The 14606-nt window shown below is 46.2% G+C and overlaps 1 protein-coding gene across 12 annotated transcripts in view; it reads right to left on the reverse strand.

The window, feature by feature from the left end:
- Window positions 1–14530, reverse strand: part of DNM1 (dynamin 1) — a 67991-nt gene extending 53461 nt beyond the window's left edge. For 8 of the 12 annotated variants that reach the window (XM_069032146.1, XM_069032144.1, XM_069032143.1 and 5 more), the window contains exon 1: window positions 14206–14528. In XM_069032146.1, the coding sequence (XP_068888247.1) occupies window positions 14206–14366 (161 nt within the window). In that variant the 5' untranslated portion in view covers window positions 14367–14528. Of the gene's footprint in view, window positions 1–14205 lie in introns of all 12 variants that reach the window. The other 4 variants (XM_069032139.1, XM_069032149.1, XM_069032147.1 and 1 more) reach the window with 2 other exon arrangements.
- Between the last annotated feature and the right edge of the window lie 76 nt (window positions 14531–14606).

Below are 14606 nucleotides of genomic sequence, written 5' to 3' on the forward strand. Positions count from 1 at the left end.
ACAGTTACACAGGTCCTGTCCTACATTTGTAGGAAACAAGGGAGTACCTCAGGAAAAGGTTCAAGCACACACAGGCATTACCCTTTCTGTCAGTTTCCCATGGTCGGCTTTCTTTTTATCTCGAAATCCAAGCTCTCCCTTTCAGTCAATGCTAGAGCCTGGATAGGTAAGTGCCTTTAAGACCCGAGAGCCTGAAATACAGAGGTGTTGGTTAACTCCTTCAGAAGGATCAGCACTGGGATCTTGCACAAGGGCACCAGGCCCATTTGAAGAGACTCAGTTCTACAGACCGCTAGGAATGTATGGGGTTTAGTAAAAACTGCTCTTATTTGAACCTGTTTGAGGTTGATGTCCATGCTTTGCTTCCTTCTGTTGTTTCACGAGGTTACCTTTCATTTTTGAAAAAAAGGTCTCAAAATCATCACCCCCACTCACAGCACTTCAAATGCTGTGACTTTCTGAGAGCAGTACAACGAACTGGAAGTACAATAATTTCATCAGCAAGCAATCCCTTGAAGCCTGTCTGAAAGATCTCAGCTTCCTCCAGACCTTGTAGACACCACAAATAGTTTTCAGCTCTTACCTAAAAGGTGTGGTGAGGCACAAGCACAGCTCATTCCCTCAGCCATCCCAACTGAGGAGTCTGGGTGCAGCTGCCTGCACTGTAATGCAGCCCTCCTTTGGGGCTATGAGCAACCAAGGTTAAACTCTTTGCTTTTAAGTGCCATGGAGGGCTGTGACCCTGGGAATCCTGCAATGGGAGCAGATTGGAGCCACGTGCTTCTCTCCCTAATTGTGATCGCTGACTGATAGATAATCCCTTCATGGGCTGCCGCTCTACAATTGTTGTGCAGCAACCAATCCAATCTGAGAGCCAGAACGAGGCCTGGAGGGGGATAATTCCCCTCCCACTTCCCTAAAACATGGTGAAATCCACTGTTTCCATAGAAACAAATCAGTTTGATATCCACACAGCTCTTGCATCCCTCACTGGTAGGCATCAGCCCCAAGCTGCTGAGGTTTTAACCAAGTGTCTGCAGCTATAGGTCAAGAGTTTGGAGGAGAAACAAGAGGCACTCCAAGCATACAAACCCGACCATCTCATCCAAAATGTCATTTGCTTCAGTTCATCTCTGCTGTGAGATAATTAATCAGGAACATTCTTCCCCTCCTCCATTTTGAGGGTTATCTGCCAGCTCCCTCCCTGCTATCTTCCTGCAGATGGGTTAGTCCAGAATACGCAAGGACGTAGAACACAGATGGGAAATCAAAACAGAACACTCCAGCACCTCACGTGCGCTTGTGAGCCAATTTACTCTGTGTTTCTGCAGATAAAAAACTGTAAAGGCATTTTCTTGTTTGGAGCTCTGCATTTTACTGCAGAGAATTATTTAGGGAGTGGTACAGCCTAGAGTGCACTGCCTGATCTCAAAAAGTCACTGCCCGTTATAGCAAATGCCGCATTGACTCTAGGCTGCAGAGCTGGGGAAGCAGAGTCTGGAGAGAGTGGAAAATTGCAGCACTGCTGCTGTGCAGCTTCCTCTAGGATTTTCTGAGTAATAGAAAATGAAGTCCTGGATTTTGTTTGCTGCCTTGGGATATTCACGGTAAAGAATAATACAGCACTAATTCTGCATGACAATATCAGGAACTCAAGAGAATAAGCAGCCTGGTGTATCCTGAATGGATGTGGCAGTAAGGATTACACATTTGTGGAAAATGCAGTTTTGATTTCAAGAATTACAATCCCAGGAGAAAGGAAACAAGGATGGTTTCACTCATGTGAAAAAAAAAAAAAAAAAACCAAAACAACCCACACCAGAAATATTGCACTGCATGATGTGTTCTCCACCCCAGAAACTGTAAACCAGACCTTTATGTCTGCCTGGTTTAAGTTTCACCATCACAGCACAAAAGCAAGTTTTCCTCTTGCTACTTCAAAAGCATATATACGCTGGCAAAAATTTCCATGCAATTGCAGAATCTCCCTGTAATTTCCAGACAGTCTCCAAGAAGAAAATACCAAGCAGCAGCAACACCCCAGAGCATCAAATTAGTTCAGTCCCTATGGCAGTAGTGAAGAAACAGGTTTTCTTAAGGCCAGAGAGGTAAACCCATGACCCAGCATCTTTGTCTCTTTTTCAAGCCGCACTTATCTGTCATAACACCACAGCAATGCTGCTCTGCTCTGGCACAAACAAGTCCACCGACAACCCCTGGGTCTACTGTAACAGAAAGGCTGCAGCCTTGAAAAACGTGACCTGTTCAGCACCTGCAACTTGAGCTGTGAGAAAACAAAAGGACAAGCTGTACACTAAAACTCTGGGACAGGGATGGCTGATGGGAAAGCACAGCCACAGTAACACCCCAGGATTAATGGATGTTAAGACCGCCGAGCAGCAGGCTGACCTTGCTATTTCCCACCACCAGTGTCTTAATCTCTGGAGCCAGGCTGCAGCTGAGTCCAGACTAAAGGCTGCTCAGCAGTAGAGGCTCTCCTGTGTTCTGAGACACCATTATACTGTGCAGCAGTAACTAATATTCACACGCCTGATCGCATGGACGCTCTGGATAAAAAAGGGGATTATCCCCCTTTTTGTCCTTCTCTCCTTCAGAGAAGGAAACCACATACAATAGCAAATTCAAAGATATCAAATACTTGGGCTAACTATAATCTTAGATTTCTTGTCAAAACTCCACCTCTGGAGTCCTGGTATTTACTGCAAGACCCAAGAGAAGAACAAACGTAGCTGGAGGCACATTTCATCACTGCAGCGTGACACTTCCTCTACTTCCAGACATCACTGTGTGCTAGAAAAGGAGACAGGCTGCCCAGAGCCCGAATTCCTTAAAGGGTACAGACAACTGAAAGAGTTCATTGGAAAAGGGAAAGTCCCTTTGATGTGCCCACAGATACAAAGCTGAACAGAAGCTGCATGAGGAAGGATGGTACCTCAACAAGCCATGATGCGGCCACACATAGGTGGTGGGTTTGTAAAGCTGGACGCATGTACCCTGATAGCTTATCTCAGGTCAGTGGTAAGAGGCAGAGTGTGTTGTGGATGGGGAGGTAGCCTGCTTCCCTTCCAACAGGCCAGGCAGGAAGGACAGAATTCCACGGGGTAACAGAGTTATGCTGCACTCAGGCATCCTGACTGAATTGTCCACAGTGCCTGGCTGTCCTGCAGAGGGAATTTAAGATGCCAATTTACATCTCTGCTCTGCCTGGAGATGTATGCAGGAACAGTGCCACGTTCCTTGCTACGCACTGCACCTCTGCGGCTCCAGATATAATTAGGATCAGCCCAGGCTGGGAACATGGTACAGAGGCACTGCCCCTTGAGCCCTTGAAGAAGACCCAGCAGACTGATTGCAAACACCTCTAGTGCAGAGCAAAGTCAGAAGCATTAAACTCTACTTAAGAAACCACACAAGACATCTCCATTTCAGGCTATACCAGAACAAAAATTGGATCAATAGTCCCAGAAGAGATGAGCTCTGACCTCCTGTCTGGTTCCAATGTGCCTGCCAAAGTGCTTTTGATCAACCACTGGAACAGCACTTCTGATGTCACAAGCAACATTTTGCTCTACTCAAACTGGGGCAGCGACCATGGGAGGTGACAAAAAGGCTGGACTTAATTCAACAAAAAAAAAGAGGAAGATCAAAAAAGGTGTTGCCTTATCAGTTGGCATTCTGAATCCATAGAAAAACTGTGGCATAGTGACTTGGACAGACCACAGTCTTACAGCCTTCCACTCCTTTCCTTATTTTCCACAAGTAAAGGGTTCAACTAAATTTCTCCCCCTTGTATCTCCACTCCACTTGTTTAAACTAACACACTGATTTCTAAGACATCTGCTTTTGCCCCTCCAGGTATCCAGCGTGGGTTCAACTTTGTCCGAGCAGAAGTTGGCAAAATACCAAGTGCTAATGCAGTATCTGACTTATTCTTTTGCAGTAAGCATTCTTTAAATATAATTCCTTCAATAGTCTATACAAATTCATTCAGGAAATGGACCTCTTTCTCCAAAATGAGTTTGAGGTGCCTGGTAGTTTGCAGGCCTGAGATAACAAACACATCTTGCATGAATAGGCATAAACAGAGTAATTCTTAGGAACAGGAACAAATCAAAGTAGCACAGCCCAATGGGAAGAAGTTTATTGCTGGGATCCCTGCTATGAGCTGCATGATGTAGAAGAGGTGACCTCAGTTTCAGTACTGGAGCTGCAGCATCAGCTCTGCAGTGTGACACATGTCATGCACCAATCCCTGAGGGTATTCTGCATTTCAGAACATACCAACCTCCTCCTTACCCATAGCTTTAACCCCACTGTGACAGATCTGCTCTCAAGGCCATGCTCAGGCAATTCCCAGCTATTCATAGAGGAACTTCTATTAAAAGTAAAAGCACAATCAGCTTAAGAAATAGCCAGAGATTACACAAGAGATCACAGCAGCCAGAAAGAGAGAAAACCTAACATGTATTAGAATCGAGGGGTCCCATCCTGACCCAGAGCAGTGTAAACTCCGAGTAAACCATAAACAAGTCAGTGAGGCTAAATTCAGCATAAAACCTGTGAGGACTAGAGCTTTGTTGTTTATTGGTTTAATTCTGAACTAAGAGGTCATCAGATCAGATATATTTCCCTGCTGACAGGGAATTGCTCCTGTGCTGGAAGGCAGGTGGCAAATGGACAGTCATTATAAGCCCCATTTTTAGAAGTTTGTAACTACTTGGATGAGGAAAAGCTCTCGGGGCTGAAACAGCCTGTTAATTTGTCAGAGCCCTGAGGCAGATCCTACGTAACTTACTCTGTCTTTACATACGTAAGACTAGCAGGAAAACAAAGAGGAGGAACTGAACAAAGACTTCAAGATTTTTGCCTTTAGGTACCTCTTTCCTTGTTCTAAGAAATTCAGCACCACCTCCCCCATCCCTAGATCTCCATTCTCAATTTTTTTAAAACAGGGAAAAATTGTAGTTTGTCCTAGTGCTCTCCAGGGTAAGTTAGCTGTGCTGTGAAAACATTTGCAGATGTTGAGAACTGACTGCTCAGCATCTCTGTAGACTTCTGCCTATTGATATGAGAACGGGTCTGAATGCAGCTGAAAAACCACTCTGAAATACAGCTGCAATTTATGATCAGCTTTTAGACAGCATTCCAGCAACACTGCCCAGCTTTGCAGCCAAAATCCACAGCAGTATCAGTTTAACACTGGCTGTGTCCTCTCTTAGCATCACATATACTACACCGACCACTCTTGCAGCGAGAGTGTTTCCCAGCCCCAAAATGACAGTCAGAGCAGTCAGGCAGGAGCTGAGCACTTCTCACATCTGTTACGGTTGTATTAACTCTTCGCCCTTCCACAGGGCTGCAACAATGCAGCCTAAAGCCACAAGAAACAGGAAAGGGAGAGTTAAAGGAGACTGTTGAGGCAATACATTATTAAAATTGTATTTTCAGCCCCAGAGACTCCAGTTCAACTCCTATTTCCGTCACAAGTGAGGTACTGGGTTTATTCCAAACCTCATTTATTGTTCATTGTGACTGCAACACAAGTATTTTAGCAGAGCTTATAGTTTTGAGAGTAAGCCCTGATTTTTAGGAAGGGAAGAGATGACAGTGCAGGTTTTAGAAGTTTTGGGATTCTTTATACTTGTCTCCAGAAGCATTTAGGGAAACAGCATCTTTTGGAGAAAAAAAATACCCTCAAACCTCCATGTTGGAAATTGCTGTTTTCAATACAAAAGCTACACTGCTCTTCTGTTCGCTCAATTGCTGTGGCCAGGGCTCTAAGAAAAGCCACACAAGTCACAAGACTTGCAGAAAAATGGCAGAAGCTGGCAAGTTTGCTTCCAGTCAGCAAGACACAGCTTGAGGAGCTTGCATAACGTCTGCTTCCAAGAAGCTTCCAAAAGCATGTTATGCTGAATTGCAAGAAGCTACTAACCAGGGACCATGTCACTTCCATTTGGTCATGGCTGGGTCTGCCAAAATTTGCCATGTCAGATGCTCTGGAGAAAACAGAGACACTGTTAAGATTTCAGACTCAGGGCTCATTCTTCCTGTATTGTGTCTTGCAGGAAAGCAAAGCAGTTATCTACTACAGTCAGCACCAGGCTCAGAGCTGTGACAAACCTGAAGGTCACAAAGGAAGCAAACACCAGCAACTTAATTGTCCTGTCTGCCCACCTACATAAGACAGCTTAAGAAAACGACGGAGCCACTTTATAGTCAACTGTTATTAAAATATTCACTAATAGGACTTTGAAAACAAAGCTGGACCTAAGTACAAAGTATCAGGGGGTCACCTGGAATAATTGTTTAGACATCTAACATTAAATTGTGCCCTCAGTTTCCCGTCACAGTGTTTTGACGCAGTCTTGCCTGCTCATCAGTAAACACTGAAATGTTCTCAGCTCTCTCTTCCCAGCTACCCCAATGTCTATAGTAGTTAGTTCTGAGTAACACATCCAGTTTGCATTACCAAACCCCATCAAGTCACCCCAAAACAGGCATGATGTGTACTTTAGATGGCTCACAGACAAATGTAAATTAAGAGAAATAACTTCTTGCAGTTTTTCAGAATCAGCCCTGCTTGCAGGCTGACCACCTCCAAACCTGACCAGAACATCCAAGTGCTGAAAGTCTCTAGGTAAAAAACCCTGGGCTCATTCCTCTATAGGGCTGTGCTACACATCCCTGCCCTGAAAGACCATGCTCAAAAAATCAAGTGCTACCAGGCCATCTAGGGCAGCCTCTCATCTCCCAGAGTTTTCTAAGAACACACTCACTCCTCAAATCCTGCACCTGATCTATGCCAGCAGCCAAAGGTGGCTGCACCAGACCCAACCTCAGCAGAGCAGACCTAAGGAACCTGCAAAATACTGAGCAAACCAACTGGCATGAAGAACTAAATTTCTTGGCACAACACTTCTACAGAGAAGGCAGGCCTTTGCAAGGGCTCAGACAGACATTGGAGTGCCATCTTTAGAGTTTTCATTTATTGCTAAGAAAAACAGTTTATCACTTTATGCTTAACCTTTTCCAGTGCTATTTCAAGTGTCCACTAATGATATACACCTACATGACACGAGAGATACCAACAGCCTCTTCTTTAAGGATGGAGAAAAAGGTAAAAAAACTTATCGCTAAGAATTTAGCTTCAGAGCAAGGAACAGAATTCTACCACATGTCCATTTGCCTGTAATCAGAGACAATATTCTTTAACCATGAGATTCCACTCTCTACCAGAATGTGCAAAACCAGGTTGGAGACCAGGAAGAGAAAATTTCAAGTAGAATGAGAAATTGTCCCACTAGTAAGCTATTTTTCCCATCATGCATGACTAGATTTCTGGGTTTGGGCAGGGGAGCGGGGGGGGTACTGGACCAGATTTAGTTTCATCTCTCCTCCCAACTAGCAGAACTCTGACTCATATGGTTCCAGATCTGTGAGTCCAAGAAGGAAAGTATTATACTCAAAGTTTTTTGGGTGGTTTTTTTTTAGTGGCATATCAAGGAAGTAGGTTTACACCACATATTGTCAGTAAATCTCCTTTCACAGACGCCACCTCAGAACCAATTTTACATTGAGCACACAGGCTGAACACCATACGCTTCCAGATGACTGCCTGCCACCCCTTCACTAACTCTTCTGGTTTTGCCACTCAAATGCACTGCCTAAAACAAAAAACTAAGTACTGGCTCACATGGGTGGGGCACACATGGGTTTGCTCTTGTCCAATAAACTCACTGCTCGAGGCATCACAATAAGTTTCACCCCAGTAGCTAGAACACAGCAAGAACTGTTTTCTTGATTAACTTATGCTAAGTTGCAAGCCACTTCCATTTCTCCTCAAAAAGATCCATCTTAAAAATCCTTATTCAGAATTTTTACTCACACTTGTACAGACAGACTCAAACCTGAAGTACGAAAATAGGGACATTCGGGAATTCGCCAGATCAGGAAGGGGATTAACTTCCTGCCTTAGAATAACATTTTCAGAAGTTGCCTCAGATAGGAGGTGTTGCAGACAGACTCCCAGTCCTTCTATTTAAGTCTAGCAGGATTCTGCCTGCTGAGTATCTGGAAAAGTCAGGGTCAAGGACTTGGCTTGGCATTTCCAGATAAGTATTGAATGGCTTCTGAAAACAATCAGTACCCTTTAAAAACAGTAGGTCATCTTTGCTTTGCCTGGTTTTATTTAGGTTTTTTGACTGTGTAATAAGCACATCAAGTTTTGAAAAACAGTAGCAGCTGACAGTTTAGCTTTTGGGAACTTTTGACTCCTTTCCCCACTGGTTCTGTTCCCTCTTTACAGCCTTGTATCACTGCATCCTGTTTACTGAGCAAACACACAAAAAATTCCACATTTACTTGTCTCAAAGTACAGTAAGCATTTATCAAAAAAACTCAAGATGTTCTAAGACTCTCAACTTGAGGATTATCATACTAACAAGGAGGGGTCCACACAAGGAAATGCAGCATCCCTGATCTGTCAGCTATCAGGAGATGAATTCTAGCAATGACAAGGAAATCTGTCATTTTTACACACCAGTAGATTCAAACACCAACTTGCACAACACTGAGCATCAGCTTCCCCACTGGAGATACAGCTGGTTTCCTTTCCATGGGTAAGTTCTGATATGATCTGAGACATGCCATAAAGATCTCTTCTTCCAGAGAATATAAGGCTAGTGGGCAGTTACCAGAAGCACAAGATTATCGCTAAAGAGTTAAGATGAAAGATACAGACAGCAAGATCTGCAGAGAACATGTAACTGCTGCTGCAGGAAGTAGAAAAAATATTAGACTTTTACTTATTTGAGCCAAATCCTATAGGATCAAAACAAGCTAACAGAGAACAAACACAGGCAGACACTGCTGCTGCATCTACAAACACTGAGATTCACAGGTTTTTCCCTCACAGCCATCCATGTTGTGTTATGTTTTAACTTAATTATGTACCTCCTTCTAGCATTCCTCCTTCCACAAGTGTTTGCTCAGAGCTCTACAGATCTCTCTTAAGTCAAATTATTTTATCTTGGGGTCTGCTGTAACACATTACCCATTTCCCCCAATGCTCCATATTTTTTTCTTTCCACAATTAATCCAAGACAAAAATAGGTATTTTCTTCACTAGAGACCAAAGACTGACTGCCATTTGAAGGCATTATCTGACCATAATTTATTTCTCTAAACAGCAGAATCCTACTCCTGGCTCTTGCACCACCCACTGCAACCCTAAATAAGTCAGTTCAGAAGCAGTGCCTATGTCTTTAAGCTGCAAATACACAACAGGATTTGACTGGCTCACAGATGTATTTATCACATAACAATTAAGGGCCCATGACTTGCAATTAATCATCTCTCTGACAGCACACATCTCAAATCAGAACCCTCAAAAATTTAGAAGAATCGCACTTAAGAACCTCTTTTGTGGCCAAAGCACATGCCATGAATGTATCTTCTTGTTTAAATTTAAATCTGCTCCTGAAGTACTGCAATGATGCTCAGCACTGCCCAGTACAACAGACATTCCCAATCTATACATAATGTAGCTATGACTTTTACTAAGATTTGAACACTCAGTCCTCAACACTCAAGCTTGCAAGGCACATACTGCAGCAGAAGCCTGAGCAACTTAAAAGTACAAAGATCATCAACAAAACAGTTTTCCTGCAGTAACAGGCCAAGTATCTCGATCTCTTTACGCATCCCTTTAAGATCCTTCACTTCTACATCGTTACTAAATACTGCTGTTGGCCTCTGCAGGTATTTTGCTGGGGAAGCTTTCCATAACAAAGCAAAGTATGTGTTATCAAGGAAGGCATTCCCTCATCATATCTTGGGGGTGTATTTATCTCTAAATGGCTGTGGAAGGTATTAAGTTGCTCCTCAAAGTTATACCTGAAGCCAAACTAAACCCTGTGGCTTCAGGATCTAGCTTTGCATCACCGGTATGGGACAAAGAAAGGCAAAGAGATGCTTGCTGCCAGGCCCGTGCCTGATTTTGTCATAGCAATTACTGCAGCTATGCCTAATGAGTATTTAGCCTTTCCACTGCCACAGGCACTGCAGTGCTGCATTTTCCCTGCTCTTTTACCTAAGTGGAAATTTCAGTGTGTTAGAAGAGGCAAAGTTAGCCCAACACAGTTGAGTTTGGGCCCACACCTGTCTCCTGATTCCTTCCAGGCAACACATGAACATCAGGGAATTCAGCATATACCATCAAAGCCTGGTGACAGACTGCTAAGTACCCCTATTTTGGGTGCACAGTTCCCAAGAGAGGATGCTTGTGGGGTACCAGATTCCAGCTCAGGTCTGGGGTCAAGTAAACACTGATTCACTTCCCACAACTTTGGCACTGCTTAGGTCCCTTGATCATAAACAAGATGGTTTCATCTCCATTCAAGTCCTTCCACCCACTGTTCCCAGCCCTTAGTCACTGCCTCCTCAGCAGCCCCCTGAAACCATCTGTTCTGGAGAAGTCAGAGGTGCCTTGTTTTCCCCACGAAGAGCAATGCAGCTGTCCCAGCAGGGCTGAGCAGCACCCTGCCTTGGATCAGACGCCACCACCACCACAAGGCATAGACATTCGGGGAGCCAGCTGAACACAGCCCAGTGCTTTTAGTTTTCCTGTTTGTAAAGCACAGATAACAGTAATACTCCCACAAATCCAAAGATTTGTGTAACAGTGCTCTGAGATCATAGGATTTAAAGAAAACATATTTGTTATTTTTATATGGCAAAGTAAGAGCGGCATGAACATGGATGATTATACAAACAGCCTAGTGGGCTGTCTTGTACAACCTCCTCAGTCATTTGGGCTCTCAAAGCAAATTAGCACATACCACATGCTTTGTTCTTTTCTTCAGACCAATTTTGCTGGTACAGGTGCCTGCTCCAAGACCTATTTATTTAGAAAAGGAGCCAGCAGGGAAGTAACAACACCTTAAGAATGGACTAAATGCTCCCTAAGGTCCCTTCCAACCTGAGTTATCCTACAAGCCTATAACCACACCAACAGGAAATGCCTGGAGCTCAACCAATTAACCTTCCTTCCAGTTCTGGGGCCCAGGATAAACCAGTCTGTGGAGAGATGTGTCACCTGTCTGGCTTCTACATGGCTTCTCATTTCTTCAGTGATTTTATCACCACCAGCCGGTATCCGAGTCACCATGCTGAGACTCCAGCAGCAAAAGCACACACAGCAGCCACACTGACATCTGGTATTATAAATACAAGCTCTGCACTGTTGGATAATCTGTTAACAGCAGAGTAAGTGTCACTGAAAAAGCAATTAGCAGCAACTAGTAAGCCATAACATTCAGGAGGAAAAAAAAATTTGTTTGGTAAGACACGTAACTAAACACTGATTGCAGGCAGCATCATTCTTCCCTGCTTGGCCATTTCCAGCATGTGTGGGACTCGGTGTTACTGCAAGGTATCTGCAGCAGCCCTGGACTGAAGCCCTGCATAGCCACAACACAGGTCTGGCAGGGGGCAAGTGTGCTGTCCTGTTACGGAAACATGACTTGATGACAATTTGAAAGGAGCCCTGCAGGGAAACCAGCCCTGGCGGGGCCTCCAGACCCTCTGCTGAAGTGTCTGCATCATGCTCATCAGCCAGTACGAACCACATCAGCATTTGTTCTCGCACAGATTTCCATCCACTCAGAGAGAAACTCATCAGCGCTCACATTCACTGTGCAGTGAGCAGCTGCTGAGCAATAGCTGCACCACCATCCTGGTATCAAGCTGGAGCAGTGACATATGTCATGTCCACACTACAGCAATAATTGTATTTGTACACATTAGGTCTACACATAATTTCTTCTTATGACTGTTCAGACAAGAAAACAGCCCCTACCACAATTACACTGAGGAGCCATGCTTATTCTGGGTACTACTTCCATAGCTCCTTATCATGGCTTCCAATACCCACACAGAAAGGAAAGAGACTGTACACTACAGCAGGGCCCCAACACTACTTTAACAGGATTGGGGTTTGCAGCATATACACATACATTCTATGGTAAGAGGTCTCAAGTTACCAGTCTCTAAACTAGCCAGCACTCAAGGGTATCAAACAGAGAAAGACCTCTTCACACAGACATTTTCCATTTCCCCTCCAATTATTTCCTCTAAATGCTTTTCTACAGACAGCTCTCAGCTCCTGCTCAGGGGACCCTTCATTATTTCATTTTCTAAAAGCCACAGCACTATAACTTGCTGCTAGAGAGACAGCTGATGGGACACGATGAGGTCACAAGTTCTCCTGTGACAGGAGTCATCAGAAAGAGACAGAAAACCATTGAATTCATATATTTTCCATCAAGCAGATAAAATCCCCAGTTTTAAATTGGTGCTAGTGGAGATGCACCAAGGATTAGTAAATCCCCTTGTGTGGTTGATGTAAAGGAGAGGAGCAGTGTACCCCAATACACCAACTGTCCTTCCTTCCAACAAACCCTCCTCTGGTCCAGCAGCCCTATATTATCTACGACACCACCGCAGCACTGCCTGCACAGATCCTCTAAAAAGGATTTACGAGGTTTGACTGCCAGTACTTAGAAAGCATGAAAACAGCAGAGCCAACAGGTGAACCCATTTTGCTCACAGATTTCAGAAGATCCATTTCCCCCTTCTTAGAAAGCTACAAAAGTCCAACAAGTTTTTCACTTGGGGGGCAGGAATTTTCTGTGACTACAGACAAACAAGTGGATCCTGGACTATGACCTGAGAACCGAGCAGTGCAACAGAGGCTCAGTAAAACGTGTTTCTGCAATGTCCTTCCATTGGCATGATCCCAGCATCTCTGGGGGATACACTGCATGGACCTTTGGAAGTTAGCTAGAAAAGATCCCAAACTCCTTAAATTTTGTATTCTTATTTTTCCAAAACTCTTTGAATCTACAGCAAAGAAGAAAAATTTTTGTTTTGACCATGCTTTCTTTGCACCAGATACAATCCCTGTGCCTTCCTCCTAGTACACAGCACACCCTGCACTCACTGCTCAAAGATACCCTTGCACAGGTCCAGAATTTGGGGCTACTTGCAGCTAAACAAGCAATTAATCCACAACACAGTGGAAAAGCTTTATAAGCCATCCAACAGCAAACAGCTTAAAAGAAAAAGTGGGGGTGGGGGAACGAGATCCAATAGATGTTGTCACAAATGCAGTTTGCTGAAAGAGAAAAGCCCACGCAAGCATCTGACCAGGTATCAGCAGTCACTGCTTTTAAGGCAAGTCACCAGAAACCTGCGGGCTCCTCATAGCATAAAAAGACACCTTGATAACTAAAACCCGTATATAACTTAATACAATTAATTAACAGGGCCAGGAACAAGGTGAGGAACAACCCCCCCTTCCCCAGGTGTTGTGTGTCTGCGCTGAAGGAGATATTCAGGCAGCGCGGTCTGCAATTGACTCAAGTTGCAGATGATGAATGCGAAGGTCACATGAAGGGAAGACACCAGTATATTGCCTGTCACAAAATGGTAGCACCCGGGGATTTGAGCATATAGGAGAGCTATAACCCCGTCCTTCCTATAGCCTCCCTGCAGCTCCTGACATGGCATCCGCTATGGAGGACAACGAGCCTGGGCTGGGGGAGGGGGACGGAGCAGATTAAACTTAAACACCCTCCGCATCACCCCCCCGCAGCGACAACATCCATCTCTGAGCCCCGCGGTCCCACACCGAGCAGGGGATGGATGGAGCCGGTCCCCACAGCCACTTCAGCCCCCGGCGTTATGTAACAGCCAAGACAAGGGGGGGCTCCCACCGGCCGCCAAGGTGCGGCAGTGGCGGGGACCCCGCTGCGGAATGCCCCCGGGCGGAGAGCCCTCCCTTCCTCACTCCCTCCCTCCTTCCCGCGCCTCCTCGTACCCCTGCACCGCAGCGCCCAGGCGTCCTGCAGCGCTGCCCGCGCACCACACACTCGCCGAGCCGAGTAGCTGCGAGCGGAGCGCTGTCCTCGCACCGCGCTCCAAGTGCCCGCACCGCGCTGTCCGCGCAGCGGCTCTGCCCGCGCTGTCCCTGAGCTCGTCCCCGCACCGCGCTGCCCGTGCGGAGCCTCTGCCCGCGCTGCTCCCACACCGCGCTGCCCGCGGACCCCGCGGCGCTGCCCCCGCACGGCGCTGGCCATGCGGCAGCTCTGCCCGCGCCCCCCGGGGACACCCCCCGCTCACCTCCCGACGAAATTCTCCAGCACGGAGCTCTTGCCGGCGCTCTGCCCCCCCACCACGGCGATCTGCGGCAGGTCGAGGTTGGCGTTCTGCCCGATGGCGGCGAAGGCGTCCTGCAGCCGGTTGACCAGCGGGATGAGATCCTCCATCCCGCGGTTCCCCATGGTTGCGGCGCGGCTCCTCGCACAGGCGAGCTCGTACTAACCCTCCCCGCAGCCCTCCCCGGCTCTGGGGCCGGTGGGCAGCGGCTCCAGCCCGCGCCCCTCGCCCCGCTCGACGCCGCCCGGGCTCCGCTCGCCTCAGCCCGCCCGCCGCGCCTGTGAAGCGCCCCGTGCTGCCGCCAGGGGGCGTTAAAGGTACCGGCGCCGCGCTACATGCTGGGAGATGTAGTCCGGCGGCTGCGA

The sequence above is a fragment of the Aphelocoma coerulescens genome, chromosome 17 (assembly GCF_041296385.1).
Source record: "Aphelocoma coerulescens isolate FSJ_1873_10779 chromosome 17, UR_Acoe_1.0, whole genome shotgun sequence".
Lineage (NCBI taxonomy): Eukaryota > Metazoa > Chordata > Aves > Passeriformes > Corvidae > Aphelocoma > Aphelocoma coerulescens.